At 37.6% G+C, this 15,493-nt stretch overlaps 1 protein-coding gene and 1 long non-coding RNA gene across 4 annotated transcripts in view; one reads left to right on the top strand and one right to left on the bottom strand.

Moving 5' to 3' along the window:
* Positions 1 to 15,493, top strand: part of LRP6 (LDL receptor related protein 6) — a 172,197-nt gene that overhangs the window by 122,042 nt on the left and 34,662 nt on the right. For all 3 annotated transcript variants that reach the window (XM_001501298.5, XM_070269915.1, XM_070269914.1), the window contains 5 exons: positions 5,900 to 6,116; positions 6,877 to 7,166; positions 8,439 to 8,665; positions 10,860 to 11,044; positions 11,675 to 12,001. In XM_001501298.5, coding sequence (XP_001501348.1) covers positions 5,900 to 6,116; positions 6,877 to 7,166; positions 8,439 to 8,665; positions 10,860 to 11,044; positions 11,675 to 12,001 — 1,246 coding nt within the window. The remainder of the gene's footprint in view (positions 1 to 5,899; positions 6,117 to 6,876; positions 7,167 to 8,438; positions 8,666 to 10,859; positions 11,045 to 11,674; positions 12,002 to 15,493) is intronic.
* LOC111773923 (uncharacterized) overlaps positions 1 to 15,493 on the bottom strand; it is a 40,060-nt gene that overhangs the window by 15,014 nt on the left and 9,553 nt on the right. The gene's annotated exons all lie outside the window — the stretch shown is intronic.

Genomic DNA, 15,493 nt, shown 5'->3' with positions numbered 1-15,493 from the left:
AAGTAGGGTGTTTAGGTCCCCTAATATTATTGTGTTGTGTCAGTTTCTCCCTAAGGTGTGCTAGTAATCACCAATATAACTTGGTGATCCTGTGTTAGGTGCATATATATTCATGTGTTATATCTTCTTGGTGGAGTGTCCCTTTTACCATTATATAATGCCTATCTTTGTTTCTTATTATTTTTTTATCTTGAATTCTGCTTTGTCTGATAAAACTATGGCTACACCCACTTTCTTTTGCTTACCATTTGCCTAGAGTATCATCTTCCATCCCTTCACTCTAAGCTTGTTTGTCTTTAGAGCTGAGATGTGTTTCCTGGAGGCAGCATATTGCTGGGTCTTGTTTTTTAATCCATCCAGTCACTCTGTGTCTTTTGATCGGTGAATTCAATCCATTTACTTTTAGAGTGATTATTGATATATAAGGGCTTAATATTGCCATTTTGTCTTTTGTTTTCTGGTTGTTGTGTATTTCTGTTGTTTCTTTTTTCTTGTATTTCTGTCTACCATTTCAGTTTGGTGGTTTTCTTTTATGGTTTTGTCAGTTTTCTTTTCATTTATGATTTGTGTCTCTCCTCTGCTTTTTGTTTTGTGGTTACCATGTTTGTATAAAAGATCTCATAGATGAGATAGTCCATTTTCTGATAGCCTCTTACCTCCAATAGTCTATGCAGGTTCCATTGCTTTCCTCTTCCCCTTCTGTGTTTTTGTTGTCACAAATTATTACTATTTGTGTTGTGAATTTGTGACCAAATTGAATTATTTATACTTTTTTTTCCTTTTTGAGGAAGACTGGCCCTGAGCTAACATCTGTGCCCATCTTCCTCCACTTTATATGTGGGATGCTTCCCACATAATGGCTTGCAAAGCTGTATGTAGGTCTGCACTCAGGATCCGAACCGGTGAACCCCAGGCTGCCAGAGCAGAACGCGTGAACTTAATTGCTGCGCCTCTGGGCCAGTCCCCTGTTTATAGTTATTTTTGATGCTTGCTTTGTTTATCCTTTGTTATAATTATTTGTAAACCTTTGCCTTTTTCCTTCAGGTAGGAGGGCTCCCTTCAACATTCCTTGTAGGGCAGGTCTAGTGGCAATGAACTCCCTGAGCTTTTGTTCATCTGAGAAAACTTTTATTTGTCTGTCATATCTAAAGGATAATTTCACTGGATGGAGTATTCTTGGCTGATAGTTTTTTGTGTTTCAGTATTTTGAATATATCATTCCACTTTCTCCTAGCTTGTAAAGTTTCTGCTGAGAAATCTGCTGAAGGCCTGATGGTGATTCCCATGTGGGTTATTTTCTTCTCTTTTGCTGCCCTCAATATTTTTTCTTGGGGCCAGCCTGGTGGCATAGTGGTTAAGTTCATGCACCCTGCTTTGGTGGCCCTGGTGCAGACCTACACACCTCTTATTAAGCTGTGCTGTGGCATCCTACATACAGAATAGAGGAAGATTGGCACAGATGTTAGCTCAGAGCCAATCTTCCTTACACACATACAAAACAAAACCCCTAAATTTTCTTTGTCATTAACTTTTGACAGTTTTACTATTTTATGCCTTGGAGAAGGTCTTTTTGCATTGATTTGATGTAATTAGGAGTTCTCTTAGCTTCATGGATTTACATGTCCAGTTCCTTCTTCAGGTTTGGGGTGTTCTCAGTTATTTCTTTGAATGTGCTCTCTCTTCTTTCTTCCTCTCTTCTCTCTCTGAGATACCTGTAATCTTCATGTTACCTTCCTAATTATATCAGATATTTCTTGAGTAATTTCTTCATTTTTAAAAAATCTTAGTTCTCTCTCCTCTTCCACCTGAATCATTTCTTTGTTTCTATCTTCCAGCTTACTAATTCTTCGCTCCGTAAGTTCTACTCTATTTTTAATGCTTTCTACATCATTTTTTTAACTCCTTGTGTTCTTCCTTTCCAGAATTTGTTTTTTTTAGAGCTTCAATCTCGTTGGTGAAATAGCCCTTCTGTTCATTAATTTTATTCCTGAGCTCATTGAATTGTCTTTCTGAGTTTTCTTATAATTTGTTGAGTTTCTTTATGACAGCTATCTTGATTTTTCTGTCAGATTGTAATCTTCTGTGACTTCAGGTTTGGGTTCTGGAGAGTAGTCATTTTCTTTCTGTTCTGCAGTGTTACTGGAGTTCTTCATGCTGTTTGATCACGTGAACCTCTGCAGGTGCATTTGTGGTAGTAATCACCTTTTCTTATTTGGGCACAGCTTTGGTAACTTTGGTTCTAGTTCCCTGGGTCTCATGTTCCTCCACTGGCTGTGTGTGGGCTTGGATGCTGTTGTCCCATGCACCACCTGCATTGCTGTTTCTGTGTTTTCTAGGGGTGCTGGTTACACTGCTGCCAGGGGTTCCAGGTTCACTGATGGTGGTGTAGCTGGTAAGGGCCTGGGGACCCAGGGACTTGTATGCAGCCCCTGCTGCTGGTGGAATTGTTGTCAGGGGTGCCACTACTGGGGGCTGGGAGCTCCTGTCCCACCTGCTCACAGTTGTACTGGTCAGGCCTGCTGCTGCTGCCGCCACTCCACTTTCTGTCATGGGACGGGGCTGCCGCCACTCCAAGGGTGTTTTTGCACGTGAGGCCCAGCCACCTTCACCTCCAGTCACACAGTCTGCTGTATGAGGATCTGTGCCCTGGATCACTGCTCCTGGGGGTGTGGGAGGCGAATGCTCTGCTAATTCCATTGCTTCCTGGGGGTCCAGTGCATCCATCTTCAGATGTATAGCTACCTGGATCTCTTAGACATCCTGTTGTGCTGTGTCCTCTGTTGGTCAGTGGATATCTGTTTGGTTGTAATTTAGAGGAGAGAGACAAAGGGAACAACTCACTCCACCGTGATGCTGACATCGCTCCTAGTATATGTGTTTAGATCACCAAGTAAGTTTTTAATTGGAAAGCAAAATTTGGGTGTAGTAGTTAGCAAAATTAGTGTTAATTTATTAAATGTAAGGTAATGCAGAATATTTGATTTAAGATAATTCTGAAACTAGGAATAAAATCAAATCAGACATGTTTTAATATGCCGTAAGCTTGTAAGAAAGTAGTGTTTTGGAGTTTTATAACACAGAATATTTAGCACTCTTAGATGCTCTCTGATAGGACGATGAACTCCCCCTAATGGAGAACATAGGTTCACTGTTAAGTATATGATATTTTAGGTGAGATAGCAGTACATTTTCCAGGAGATGCAGGTGGAAATACTGCAGTGGCAACTGATGAGAAGTTAGACTAGAACTTTACATATTTGTAATTTTTATACATAAATTAATAGTAGAAACCATAGAACTTGATGGGCTTTTTGAAAGGGTATTTTATAGACAAAGAACAACTTAGGAAAACTTGGAAAATATCCCACTAGCTTTGAAAAAGGAAGGAGGAAGCAGTGAAATGAAGAGAGAAAAAGCAGTCCTGGCTATAGCATAAGAAATAAAATCATATTGTGCCATGAAAACCCAGTGTAGAGTTTTTGTGAGTGGTTAAGAGTATCAAATGGCAAAAAGAGGGAAAAGGACACAAGAACTGAGGAAAGCAAGAAAAGTAGTTATTGACCATTTTTAGAGGAGTTGTTTTATCTGAGTCATAGATTGGAAGCCCGTTGTAGGGAGTTGAGGGAATGAATGATAAGAGGTGGAGGCAGCTATCACAGATCACATTAAAAGAATATGGCAATAAAATAAGAATTATGGAATAGATTCAGAATCTTTCAACTTTTAAACAATGTCTTCCTAAGATGGGGGAGATTGTGTTGTGCTAAAGGCAGAAAGGAAAGACCCTATGGAGAGGGAGAAATTGATGATCCTGGGAAGGAAGGAAATAGTTTTGGGAGGAAGTTCTTGTCAGGGAGGGTAGAGGAAGATACTGGAGTCAAGAGATAGTCCCTATATTAGGACAGAGGTGAGAGCAGAGAGTTTTAAAAATAAGCTTCCTCCACCGAAAATACTTTTCTAAATTAAATGTCTAATAAAGGGAAAATATTTCACCCTGATCGAAGTTTCCAAGCAGTAATAAAATGGGACGGGAAATTTTTTCTTGGACTCTGCTTTTAGGAGGGATCAGGAATGTATTCATTCTCCAAATGTAGGCAGTAGTATGCATTTTCAGATCAGTTTAAAATGTGGGCAAGAATACTTTCGTTCATTCAAATGGCTAAGCTGTAGGATCTGAGGATAAGAACCATTGTATAAATATTTGTTTCCATTTTTAGGTAAGTTTCTTGAGTGTCTTAGGAAACATATCTCCTTTTAAAAATTATTTAACAAATATTTATTGTGTTCTTTACCAGGTTCTTTAATAGTAGCTGTGGAAGACACATAAATGGATTAATTAAGGTTCTTGCTGTTCTAGAGCTCACATTCTAGTTAGATATGTAAACAAATAATTGACTCTTTTTCTCTGCTTAGTCCTTTTAGGCTTAAACATCAAAGTAGTTTTAAGATACAACATAAACATCATAAAATATATCCAGGAGTGGTCTATTGCAGGAAAATATGAATGTAAAAATTCTAAAGGCATGTCTATATTATCTTTAAAAAGAATTTAATGTAGAAGTTCGAGGTAATATTTAATCTTTTTAAGTAAATGTTTTTTATTTTAAAAACATTCTATTTTAATACATATTTATACAGTTGGCTTACAACAGAAGTCCTGTTGTATCTGATATGAACAAATAGACGTTCAACTACTCTCTGTTCCATCACATGGAAATCAAATATTTATTGATATTTAGAAGTGAAAATGCAAGGATATAGCACAATTTTGCTTGCTCAATTTTTAAGTACTTTGTCATTTCCAAGGTTTGGAAGGTCAGCAATTGTTTTAAACTTTTAGAGAGGAGAGATCAAGATAATGGTTGTCATTCCATCTAAGCAATCATAGTATTGACTTACATGGAATATTTCTTTGTAATTTTATGGATAAAAGGATTAATACTTGCCTATAAGATTACATCTGAGACTCTTTTTTAGGTAGAGGGAAGATATTGTTTGCATGTACATATTTTTGGTACCAGAATAATGTTGCCAAAGGCCGATTTGCCTGCCTCACAGGCCACTTTAAGTGGTAGAAATTGTCTCATTTAGGCACTTGTAAGTTGGTGCTTTAGAAGACTTACTCCGTCTTTTAGAATGGAAGATTAGTACATGTTGCTGCAAGATCAGAGGCAGAAAAGATGCCTTAGCCACTTCTAGGGGCATTGCTGATGTTTATAATGAGAGTATTAGAATGAGCTTAATAATGTCACTACAGGGGAGTTGAAAAGAGTAGGTACATTCTAGTTATTTGAAACTCAGTTGCAGAGAGAATGTCATAAACTGCATATACTTTTGTGATTATAACCTTAGGGGAGTGAGTGATTTATTGAGAGCCCTCTTATCTGTGTGCTTTATTTTAAACAAAACAATGAAATAAAAATTAGGCTAAGTGGAAAGAATCCTAAAAAAGACATCAACTCTGTTTACGGGCAGTGTGACCTTATGTGAATATCAATTTTCTTAGATGTAAAAAAGGAAAAACTTTCAGGATAAAATAAAATATGTAATAAAATAATGTGTGTGAAAGTACATTGTAATTTGAAAACAAACGTAAGAGCAAATTTAGGGTGATATTGTATTTTTAGTTTTTGCATAGTCATTTAATAAAAAAGATGCATACTAAATCTAATATTGCTGGAATATTTAGAAGGAAGGTTAATAAGAGATTGGAAAAATAGAGGTAAGATATGAGCTTATATTCAGTCAGCATGTTGTCATTTTGTGAAAGCTTTGTAATAGGAATAACTAAGGTGACACTTGTGGATTTTGATGCAATAGGCAGTTGGATTTGTTGTTTCTACATACGTTTGAAGAATAAGTACACATCTTTTCCTCTTCCTTCTCTTTATACTTAAAGGTTATGAATACCGATGGCACTGGGAGACGAGTACTAGTGGAAGACAAAATTCCTCACATATTTGGATTTACTTTACTGGGTGACTATGTTTACTGGACTGACTGGCAGAGGCGTAGCATCGAAAGAGTACACAAACGAAGTGCAGAGAGGGAAATCATCATAGATCAGCTCCCTGACCTTATGGGCCTAAAGGCCACAAATGTTCATCGAATCATTGGTAAGTAATTCCAAAATTCTCTTAGACATGGAAGCCAGGAATGAGAAAAGATGGAGATGGTCTGCAGTTTGTAAAGCAGCAATGTAAATTGTTGATGTTTTGAGGGACTATAGAAATCATCTCTGAACCCTTTTTTAACCAGGAGTGGGCCTTTTATGTTGGCTTAGTACTCTGGCTACATAGTTTGAATTGAAAGGCTGAAAACACACACACACACACACACGCGCGCACACACTCATGCACACACACACCCCTTCATCAAAAGAATTCAGTTCTATTGTATGAATGATGTAACTTATTTTAAAACTTACTATGGGCACAAAGCAAAGTATTTTGCTGTACTTTTATTCACAATTGATCACCAAGGAGTTTTTACCTGCTCAGTTTCCAACATGGGCCAATTCACCCCTCCTTAGGCAGCCTGGTGGTCCCCTGACTTGTGGGAGATCACCATATTGATGCTAACTTAGTGCAGACACTTGACTGGCGTAACACACTACAGCTCAGAACTCCTGGGCTCAAGTGATCCCCCTGCCTCAGCCTCCTGAGTAGCGGGACTACAGGCCTGCGCCGCTGCACCTGGCCGTTTATTCCCTCATAATGCTTGTGTATGAGATTAGAATCGAAACTCTAGATTTGGGAGCAGATGGAATTATAGATCTTAGTGAACCAAATGCTTGGTCATTTTAACGTGAAAATGTATTGATTATGTCAATATGTGTGTCCTTCTCTGGCCTTTTGTAATTAATCTGTCTTTTAGGTTCCAACCCCTGCGCTGAGGAAAATGGGGGATGTAGCCATCTTTGCCTCTATAGACCTCAGGGCCTTCGCTGTGCCTGCCCCATTGGCTTTGAACTCATCAGTGACATGAAGACTTGCATTGTCCCAGAGGCTTTCCTTTTGTTTTCACGGAGAGCAGATATCCGGCGAATATCTTTGGAAACTAACAATAACAATGTGGCCATTCCACTTACTGGTGTCAAAGAAGCTTCTGCTTTGGATTTTGATGTGACAGACAACCGAATTTACTGGACTGATATATCACTCAAGGTTAGCGAAAGAAGTGAGATGTTAAAACTGGGGACTAAAAGGCAGAGCTTCTAGAATTTCTGAGTCTTCATGCTATGATCAACCTCCTTCCTTGCTTAATAGGCAGAGTTTAATAAAACCCTTAACTTTGTAAAGGAAGTCAAGGGAAACGCCCATTCAGTATTTTATTAAGTGCATTTTAATATGAGATACTTTGCTTGAGTGTTAGAAATGTGCAAGACATAATCTTATATTTTGTTCCATTTGTGGATATGAGTGACATTTTCTGCAGTTCGAGAGTAATTGTCTATTCACATAAATGGCTTACAGAGAATTGACTCTTATTTTAAACAAAATTTTGAAGACTGAGGTAGAAAATGCCAATTATGAATTATAGCATACCTTTATTTTCTTTTTTCTAGAATAAATATTGAAAAGCATACTCAGTCAATAAGAAGGAGAAGCTCCTGATGAGAAAATCTGGAGAATAATCTTCCCTTCTTTCAGATTGTTTTGGGCTTGTTTCAGATAACTTCTGTAAAATTTTGTCTAATATGCAAAAATCATGGGGTGTTGAAGCCAGAGTTGGATTCTGATGGTGTTCAGTAAAATCTATTAAATGAGAGAATAAGTGAAGTGAATAAATAAATCTTGGCTTGTATTGTGTGGCCTTCTAAGTTTTTTAATCTTGAAAATAGAGATAATGTCTACCTTGCAGGGCTGTTATGAGATTAAATGAGAAAATATATGTACACAAAGTATTTAGGATGCTACTTGATAAGAAGTAGCAGCCATTGTTAATAGCTTGAATTATGGTTGTTTTAAATTTTAAGGGATTCAAAGCTACAGTAATAGTAATACGATAATGGTTATATGTGAAGTGTGTAAGGTATAAGGTTGTTGAGATCTTCTCAAACAATGACATGGCATTCTCTCAAGTACCTTCAGGAAGCTGACTGCCAGTTAAGAGTCTGGGCACAACTTTTTCACTTGATTACTAAGAGACTTTAAAAGAAAAATCATTTCACTGTCTTACTAGAACAAATTTTTGGTCTTTAAGAATTTCAAAACTTTCTCCCTTAATTGGCAGTAAAACTTAAGATCACAATTGCATTTATTAGAGATTGACATCAGTTTTTTCCTGTGCTCATAAAATATGTGAATTGTATTAAGAAACTGTATGCCTCTGGCTCTTCTGGATCCTCCACCCCACAAAAACCAAACCAAACATGTTTTCTGTATATTGTTGTGTACTTAAGCCATGCCGCTTTATTGTTAATCTTATTTTTACAGACCATCAGCAGAGCCTTTATGAATGGCAGTGCACTGGAACATGTGGTAGAATTCGGCTTAGATTATCCAGAAGGCATGGCAGTAGACTGGCTTGGGAAGAACTTGTACTGGGCAGACACAGGAACGAATCGAATTGAGGTGTCAAAGTTGGATGGGCAGCACAGACAAGTTTTGGTGTGGAAAGACCTAGATAGTCCCAGAGCTCTTGCATTGGACCCTGCTGAAGGGTAAACAGCTTTATGTATGCATTGTTTGCAACTACATTGCACATGGCCTAGTTACGGATTGTATTCTTGATGTCTTAAATACTGCTTGTTAGGGATCTGACAACTAAACCATAGGTGGACTTTACTTTTAAACCATTAGTTGAGATTTCACTAATTTAGAATTAATAATTATTAGCTAAATTTTACTTTTGTCATTATTAACATTGGGTGAAAAAAGATTAGTGAGGTGGATTAATCACTTAAGTTTTACTGATCATATTTATATACTAAGTAAACAGCCTGTTAAAGGTATCATCAAGTCTGCATTTCCTTGCACCTTCTCCCAAGTTGTACCAGGTTCCAAACCTATTAAAGTAAACCCACTGAAATAATATTGTGTGTTAAGAAGTAACTGCATTTAAAAAGCTCCATTTTAGAATATTCATTAATTCAAAATGGATGATCATTATTAAATAAGCTTGAAGAAACTTTGATGTTAAACAGTAAGCTGTTTTTGATAAACAGTAAGCTTTTTATTTACAACATGACATGTTTTTCAAGGGTAGGTGATCTTTCTTAGCAAGTTTTAAAAAGCCAGCAGCTGAGAAATCTGACATTTGAAGAAGAATTCCACTTTTAAAAGCAGAAGATAACAGTGTAAACATATAAGCGTATTTCCTGTATCTGTAATTAAAAATAGTTTCCCTGAAATCACATGAATTCCATGATTAGCTGGTTAGCCGTCTAGTTGGAAGGCCATATCAAAAGGCAGCTTCTCTCTGCTGGCATGTTGTGGTTGGATTATGGTGATCTTTACTCTAAGCGTTAGTTACCAGACAGATAAATTTAGTAGTTGGGACTAAGGACTCTAGTTTATGTGGCTGCTGGCAACTCTGAAATTTCTCTCACAGTTGTTCCTCTTTGGCTCTTGTGGTGTGCATGTGCCTGTCAACTGACAAGTGCAAAGGCAAACAAAGCCTGAGACCAACTTGAATTTTCAGAAAAGCATGTTCACGCATTGCTGCCAGATCAGCCACCAGCTGACGGGCTGATGTGTGAATGTCTGTCCTCAGGTATTTGATGAGAGCTGGCATCTGGAGTGCTTTCCTAGTCCCAGTATTCAGAGTGCCTCAAAACTAGCGCCCTACTAGTTTAGTTGAAAGAGCATTTCGCTAAGGAGTAGGTTCTAGTTGTAGCTCTGCCATGTGACTGGCTGGAAGACATTAGACAAATCATTCACATCTCTTTTAGTGCTTTGGCCTCCTCATCTATAAAAACCCTATACTGTAGGTCTGCTCTAAGGTTCATGTGAAAAACTCAAAAAAGTAACGTAAAAGCAATAATATTTTAAAATTTCACGGGGATTGTAGTAGTAGTGTTCACTGCCCAGCTGACACATTAAGGGGTGATTCATTGCTCTTGCACATACAGTGTGTTCCCTTGCACTGTGTGGCCAAATACATTTTCAAACTTGGCTTTTAACTTCAGTTAAAATCCATTAATTTTTGCTTTTTCTTTTTAAGATTTTTTATTTTTCCTTTTTCTCCCCAAAGCCCCCCAGTACATTGTTGTGTATTTTCAGTTGTGGGTCCTTCTAGTTGTGGCATGTGGGATGCCGCCCCAGCATGGCTTGATGAGTGGTGCCATGTCTTTACCCAGGATCCGAACTGGCAAAACCCTGGGCCGCCGAAGCGGAATGTGCAAACTTAACCACTTGGCCACAGGGCCGGCCCCTAATTTTTACTTTTGACATACTCCTGTAACTTGTTTTGAAGGAGGGTTGATTACACAAGTCAAAAAGTAAGTTTAAAAACTCAAATTACTTGTATTCAGAAATAAAGATATGTTATTCAGAAGTAAACCAGATTCTGAGACCAGAACTTTAATCCTTTGCTATCTTCTTCAATATTAGTTTTACACATGCAAGTACCTCACTAAGGAAATCATTGGTTTGTTTCCAATTCCTAGGTTTTGGATGGAACAAATTCATTGGAAAGACTAAGGAAAGCTGACTCACTTCCTTTTTAGAAGATGAGAAAAAATATTTTGTTGAGGGTGCCAAATATTTGAAAAAATTATAGCCATGATTTTGTGTTAACAGTTTTCTTATTTAATGCATATTTCTTTAATTTTCTTTGGTTACTGTGCATGAATACAACCCTTTCCCCAAAATTATCAAAAGTAAAATGTTAAATATTCATTGTTTTGAATTTAGATTTATGTATTGGACTGAATGGGGTGGAAAACCTAAGATAGACAGAGCTGCCATGGATGGAAGTGAACGCACTACATTAGTTCCAAATGTGGGCCGGGCAAATGGCCTGACTATTGATTATGCTAAAAGGAGGCTTTATTGGACAGACCTAGACACCAATTTAATAGAATCTTCAAATATGCTTGGTAAGCTGGACTTCTTTCTATTCAGATAGATAGTACATTATTCTTTCAATGCAAAAATCAATTGGCTGCTATTCGCCATTGGTTAGATATTATTAATAAAAGTTAATATGAATGTCTAGATGCTTCCTCTGTCTGCTGTTGTATCCTGTTTATTATTATGAATAGTGGGCCAGGTAGTTGGATTCATATCTCTTTTTATGTAGAAATTTCATTATTGTTGGGCTTGTAGTGGAATTTATAACTCCCTAGACATCCCTGAAGTGACTTTTATATGAGTAAATACAATATATGCATTTCCATCTTTTTATAGAAGGAAGAAGAAAAGTTGAACTGCACACCTTTATGGAGAGGAAATAAGACACAATCAAAATAGACTGTTTGTAGGAGTTTAAACAAACTCAGTGATTTATAGCAAGAATATAAACTTTGAGGCATGGGGTCAGACTGAAGATGGATTGATTTCAGAGGATTCGTCTGGTTTTAGAATTGCTTTCAAATGAAATGTTCTATTTTAAATTACTTACAAGTGTAATGTTTTATATGTTACTTGTTTTTTTGCCAACAAGACTCTTACTTCTCACCTATTTCATCCTTCTGCTTCTCCTCTTTCTACTGCCTTTCCGAAAATAGGACTCAACCGTGAAGTTATAGCAGATGACTTGCCTCATCCTTTTGGCTTAACTCAGTACCAAGATTACATCTACTGGACGGACTGGAGCCGACGCAGCATTGAGCGTGCCAACAAAACCAGCGGCCAAAACCGCACCATCATTCAGGGCCACTTGGATTATGTGATGGACATCCTCGTCTTTCACTCCTCTCGGCAGGCAGGGTGGAATGAGTGTGCTTCCAGCAATGGGCACTGCTCCCACCTCTGCTTGGCTGTGCCAGTTGGAGGTTTTGTTTGCGGATGCCCTGCCCACTACTCTCTTAATGCTGACAACAGGACTTGTAGTGGTAAGCTGCATTCCCCCCCCAGAGCAAACTAGAATTAGTGGAGAAAGCAGTTTCGAAAACACTAGAGTTTATGTTCTTTCTAGAGTAAAAAATTGTAGAAGTCGAGAATTGATTATTTTTTTTAATAAAGGGGAAAGATTAAAGATGGACAAACGCAAAGTTTTGTTACTTATTATTTGTTTGATGTTAGCTAGTTGATGTTATGGAAAAATTGATGTTGTAGAAAAATTGTCTTTTACCCTTGAACATTAAATATTTAGTGAAGAATTTGCATCACTTCATTGAGAGACAGAGTCATGCATGTGTGCTATACATAATTCATATTTATTCATTATAAAGGAAGGGACGAGCGGTACAAACAGAATAACAAAGAGACTCTCCAAAATACAACCTCTTTGTCCTTTGAAGTTCATAGAATAGTCTAACGATAAAAAATTTAAGTGTATAAGAGGCCAGGCAGAAAAGGCGTATGAGTAAATTCAGCCCAGTATGAAACAATAGCAAATAGATGAGGAATTAGAGAGCATGTCCTCTGAACATAGTGGGTGGTTGCTACTTAATTCCAGCTGATGTTACCGGATCGTCTCATGCAGTCATGAATCCAGATTTTTTTTTTTGGCTGCAGTATCTCCTGATTTTTAAATGTTAGCAAGTGATATATACTAAATACACACATGCACACACACACTACTAACAACAACAAAACACAGTGTGTAACAAAACATTGTTGGCTTGGGGAAACCTGGTTTATGCTTCAAGGATATGTGAAGGCCCATGTCTTGGTGGATAGACAAGAACAAATTGGTAGATATGATAAAGAAATAGAGAATTAGATCAGAAAGAGTAGATTCATGGGAGAAAATTAGGGTATGGTTCACTAGGGTAGAAGATAACAAAACTGCTGTAGGATATTGGATGTAATTAACTATTGAAATTACTTTATTCCGTGCCTGAAAGTGTAAGGAGTCACTTAGGAAAGGATTTAGTCTATCTTGACACAAGGCTTTGATTCTGAAAGAGAAAGAATGTAAGTTTATATTTTAATGATTTGGAATTTCTGCCACACATTAGTTGTGTGTTTTACTAAAGCAACTCACATTAATTTTTTAAACCTTAAGTTTTTCCACTTCTAAAATGGGAATACTAATAGTAACTACCGTATAAGGTTATTGTGAAAATTAAATAAGATATCACATGATTTGATTGCTGTGGAGAGTGGGTTTAAGGAAGAAAAGAAATGGTAGCAGGGAAGTCAATTAGACTAGTGTGGTAATGCAGGTAGACTTGGACTGGGATGGTGGCAGTGGTGATAGAGAGAAGCTGATGGATTCAAGGTATGTTTTGAAGCTAGAATTAACAGAACATGTTAATGGGTTGTATGTGGGGAAGAAGAGGGAAGAAGCAAGTGACTTCTAGATGTCTTCTAGAAGTGACTTCTAGATTTTTGGTTTGAGCAGTTCAGAAAATAGTAGATGAGGAAGACTGGAGAAAGAGATTAGTTTTCAGGAGGAAATAAAAAATTTAATTTTAGGTAGGTTTATATTGATTTTCCTATGGGACATTGAAATAGATAAATTAGTAGTTGGTTAGAAGATTCCAGAGCTCAGAGGAGAGAGATATGGTTGGAGATATAAATTTTGGAATTGACAGCATGTATTTGAAATGAATAAGGTTACTTATGGAGAAGGTGTAGAGCCAGGGTCAGCAAAATTTTTCTGTAAAAGACCAGAGAGTAAATATGTAGGCTTTTTGAGCCTGATAGTCTCTCACACCTATTTAGCTCTGTTCACTGTAGCGTGAAAGCAGCCGTATTTTAAAATGTGTGAGTTTTAAAATGTGGCTGAATTCTGATAAACTTTATTATAAAAACAGGCAGCAAGTCAGATTTAGCTTGTGGGCCATAGTTTGACGACAACTGGTGTAGAGAAACGAAGGGATCTGGTAACCTAAGGCGCTCTGCTTGAGGGAGGGAAAGCTTGCAGTGGACACTGAAAAGCAGCAGCCAGAGAGGTAAGAGGAAAACCAGGAGAGAGTAGTGGCACAGAAGACAAGAGATAAGATTGTTTCAAAAGAGAACTGTTTTGAATGCTGCTGAAAGGTTGAGTAAGGTGAGGCCTTCTGATAGTATCCATTGGACTTTTGGATAAAGTGGTTGTTATTAACCCTGAAGAGATTAATTTCAGGGAGGCAATAGTGAAAGATTGAAGTAGATCAAAAGTGAATGGAGAGAAAGAAAGATAGTATGTATAGAAGTGTTTTTCAAGAATTTTGACTTTGACTGGAAGGAAGAAATAGGGGTAATAACTGAGGGAGGATGGAGACAAGAAGAATATGGAAAGACCTTTTGAGATCATTATTGGTTTAGCTGCTTATACTCCTGCATGTTAGTTTGAGTGAAGGCCATGAGAAATCAGTGCTGAGTGTCCCTAATATCTGTCTTTGGCTACCTTTCTGAGATAGATCAGTAGTGCTTCAAGAGGCTTCCTGGCGTGTGCAGGTTTTTTTTTTTTTTTTTTTTTTGGTGAGGAAGATTGGCCCTGAGCTAACATCTGTGCCACTCTTTCTCCGTTTTGTGTGTGGGATGCCACCACAGCATGGCTTGATGAGAGGTGTATAGGTCTGAACCTGCAAACCCCGGGCTGCCGAAGCAGAGCTTGTGAACTTAACCACTACACCACCAGGCTGGCACCATGTGTGCTCTTTATAAAAAGAGTACCATTTAATGTTTGTTTAGAGATGTATTAGATTTCAAGGCAGATTACAAGAGAAGTTTAATACAAAGTGCTCACCCTCAAAAAGTTTTGTGACATTGTGTAATTTACTCCTTGTCCTGTGTTTCAAAAGCTAAATCAGAATTTGTTTCTCTGCTCAAAACCTTACACTAGCTCCCCATTTCACACCGAGTAAAAACCTAGTTCTTATAGTGACCTACAAGTTCCTACACGATTTTCTTCTCTAGCCTCAGCTTTTACTAGTCTCCCCCTTGCTTTCTTCATGACAGCCATGCTTGCCTCATTGCTGTTTTCAAATATGCCAATTACTCCCACCTCAGGACTGTTGTACTGCTTAGTTCCTCTGCTTGGAATGTTTTTCCTGAAAATATTTGCGTGGATTCATTTCTCCTCCAAGTCTTTTCTTACTTCTGACCTTCACGGTGAGACCTGGTTCACCCTGTTTAAAACTGCAGAGCATCCTTCCCCCTGTCTGGCATGGCCAGTGCCCCTTACTTGTACTTTTTCCTTTTCCCATAACACTTATCACTCTTTGATACACTATCTAATTTATATACTGTACTATTTATTATAACTTTTTAATTATGTTTATTGCTTTTTGTCTGTCTATTGGAATAAAAAATGCTGCTTCATGGAGTTTAGTGTGTTTTTTCACTGGTATATCTTAGGTGCCTATGATAGTGCTTGGTAAATAGTCATTCAAGAAATTATTGTTAAGTAAAAGAATGAGGAAGCAGGACAGGATTTGGAAAAACATGCT

This window comes from Equus caballus, chromosome 6 (genome assembly GCF_041296265.1).
Source record: "Equus caballus isolate H_3958 breed thoroughbred chromosome 6, TB-T2T, whole genome shotgun sequence".
NCBI lineage: Eukaryota > Metazoa > Chordata > Mammalia > Perissodactyla > Equidae > Equus > Equus caballus.
This window is presented reverse-complemented; position numbering and strand designations above follow the sequence as displayed.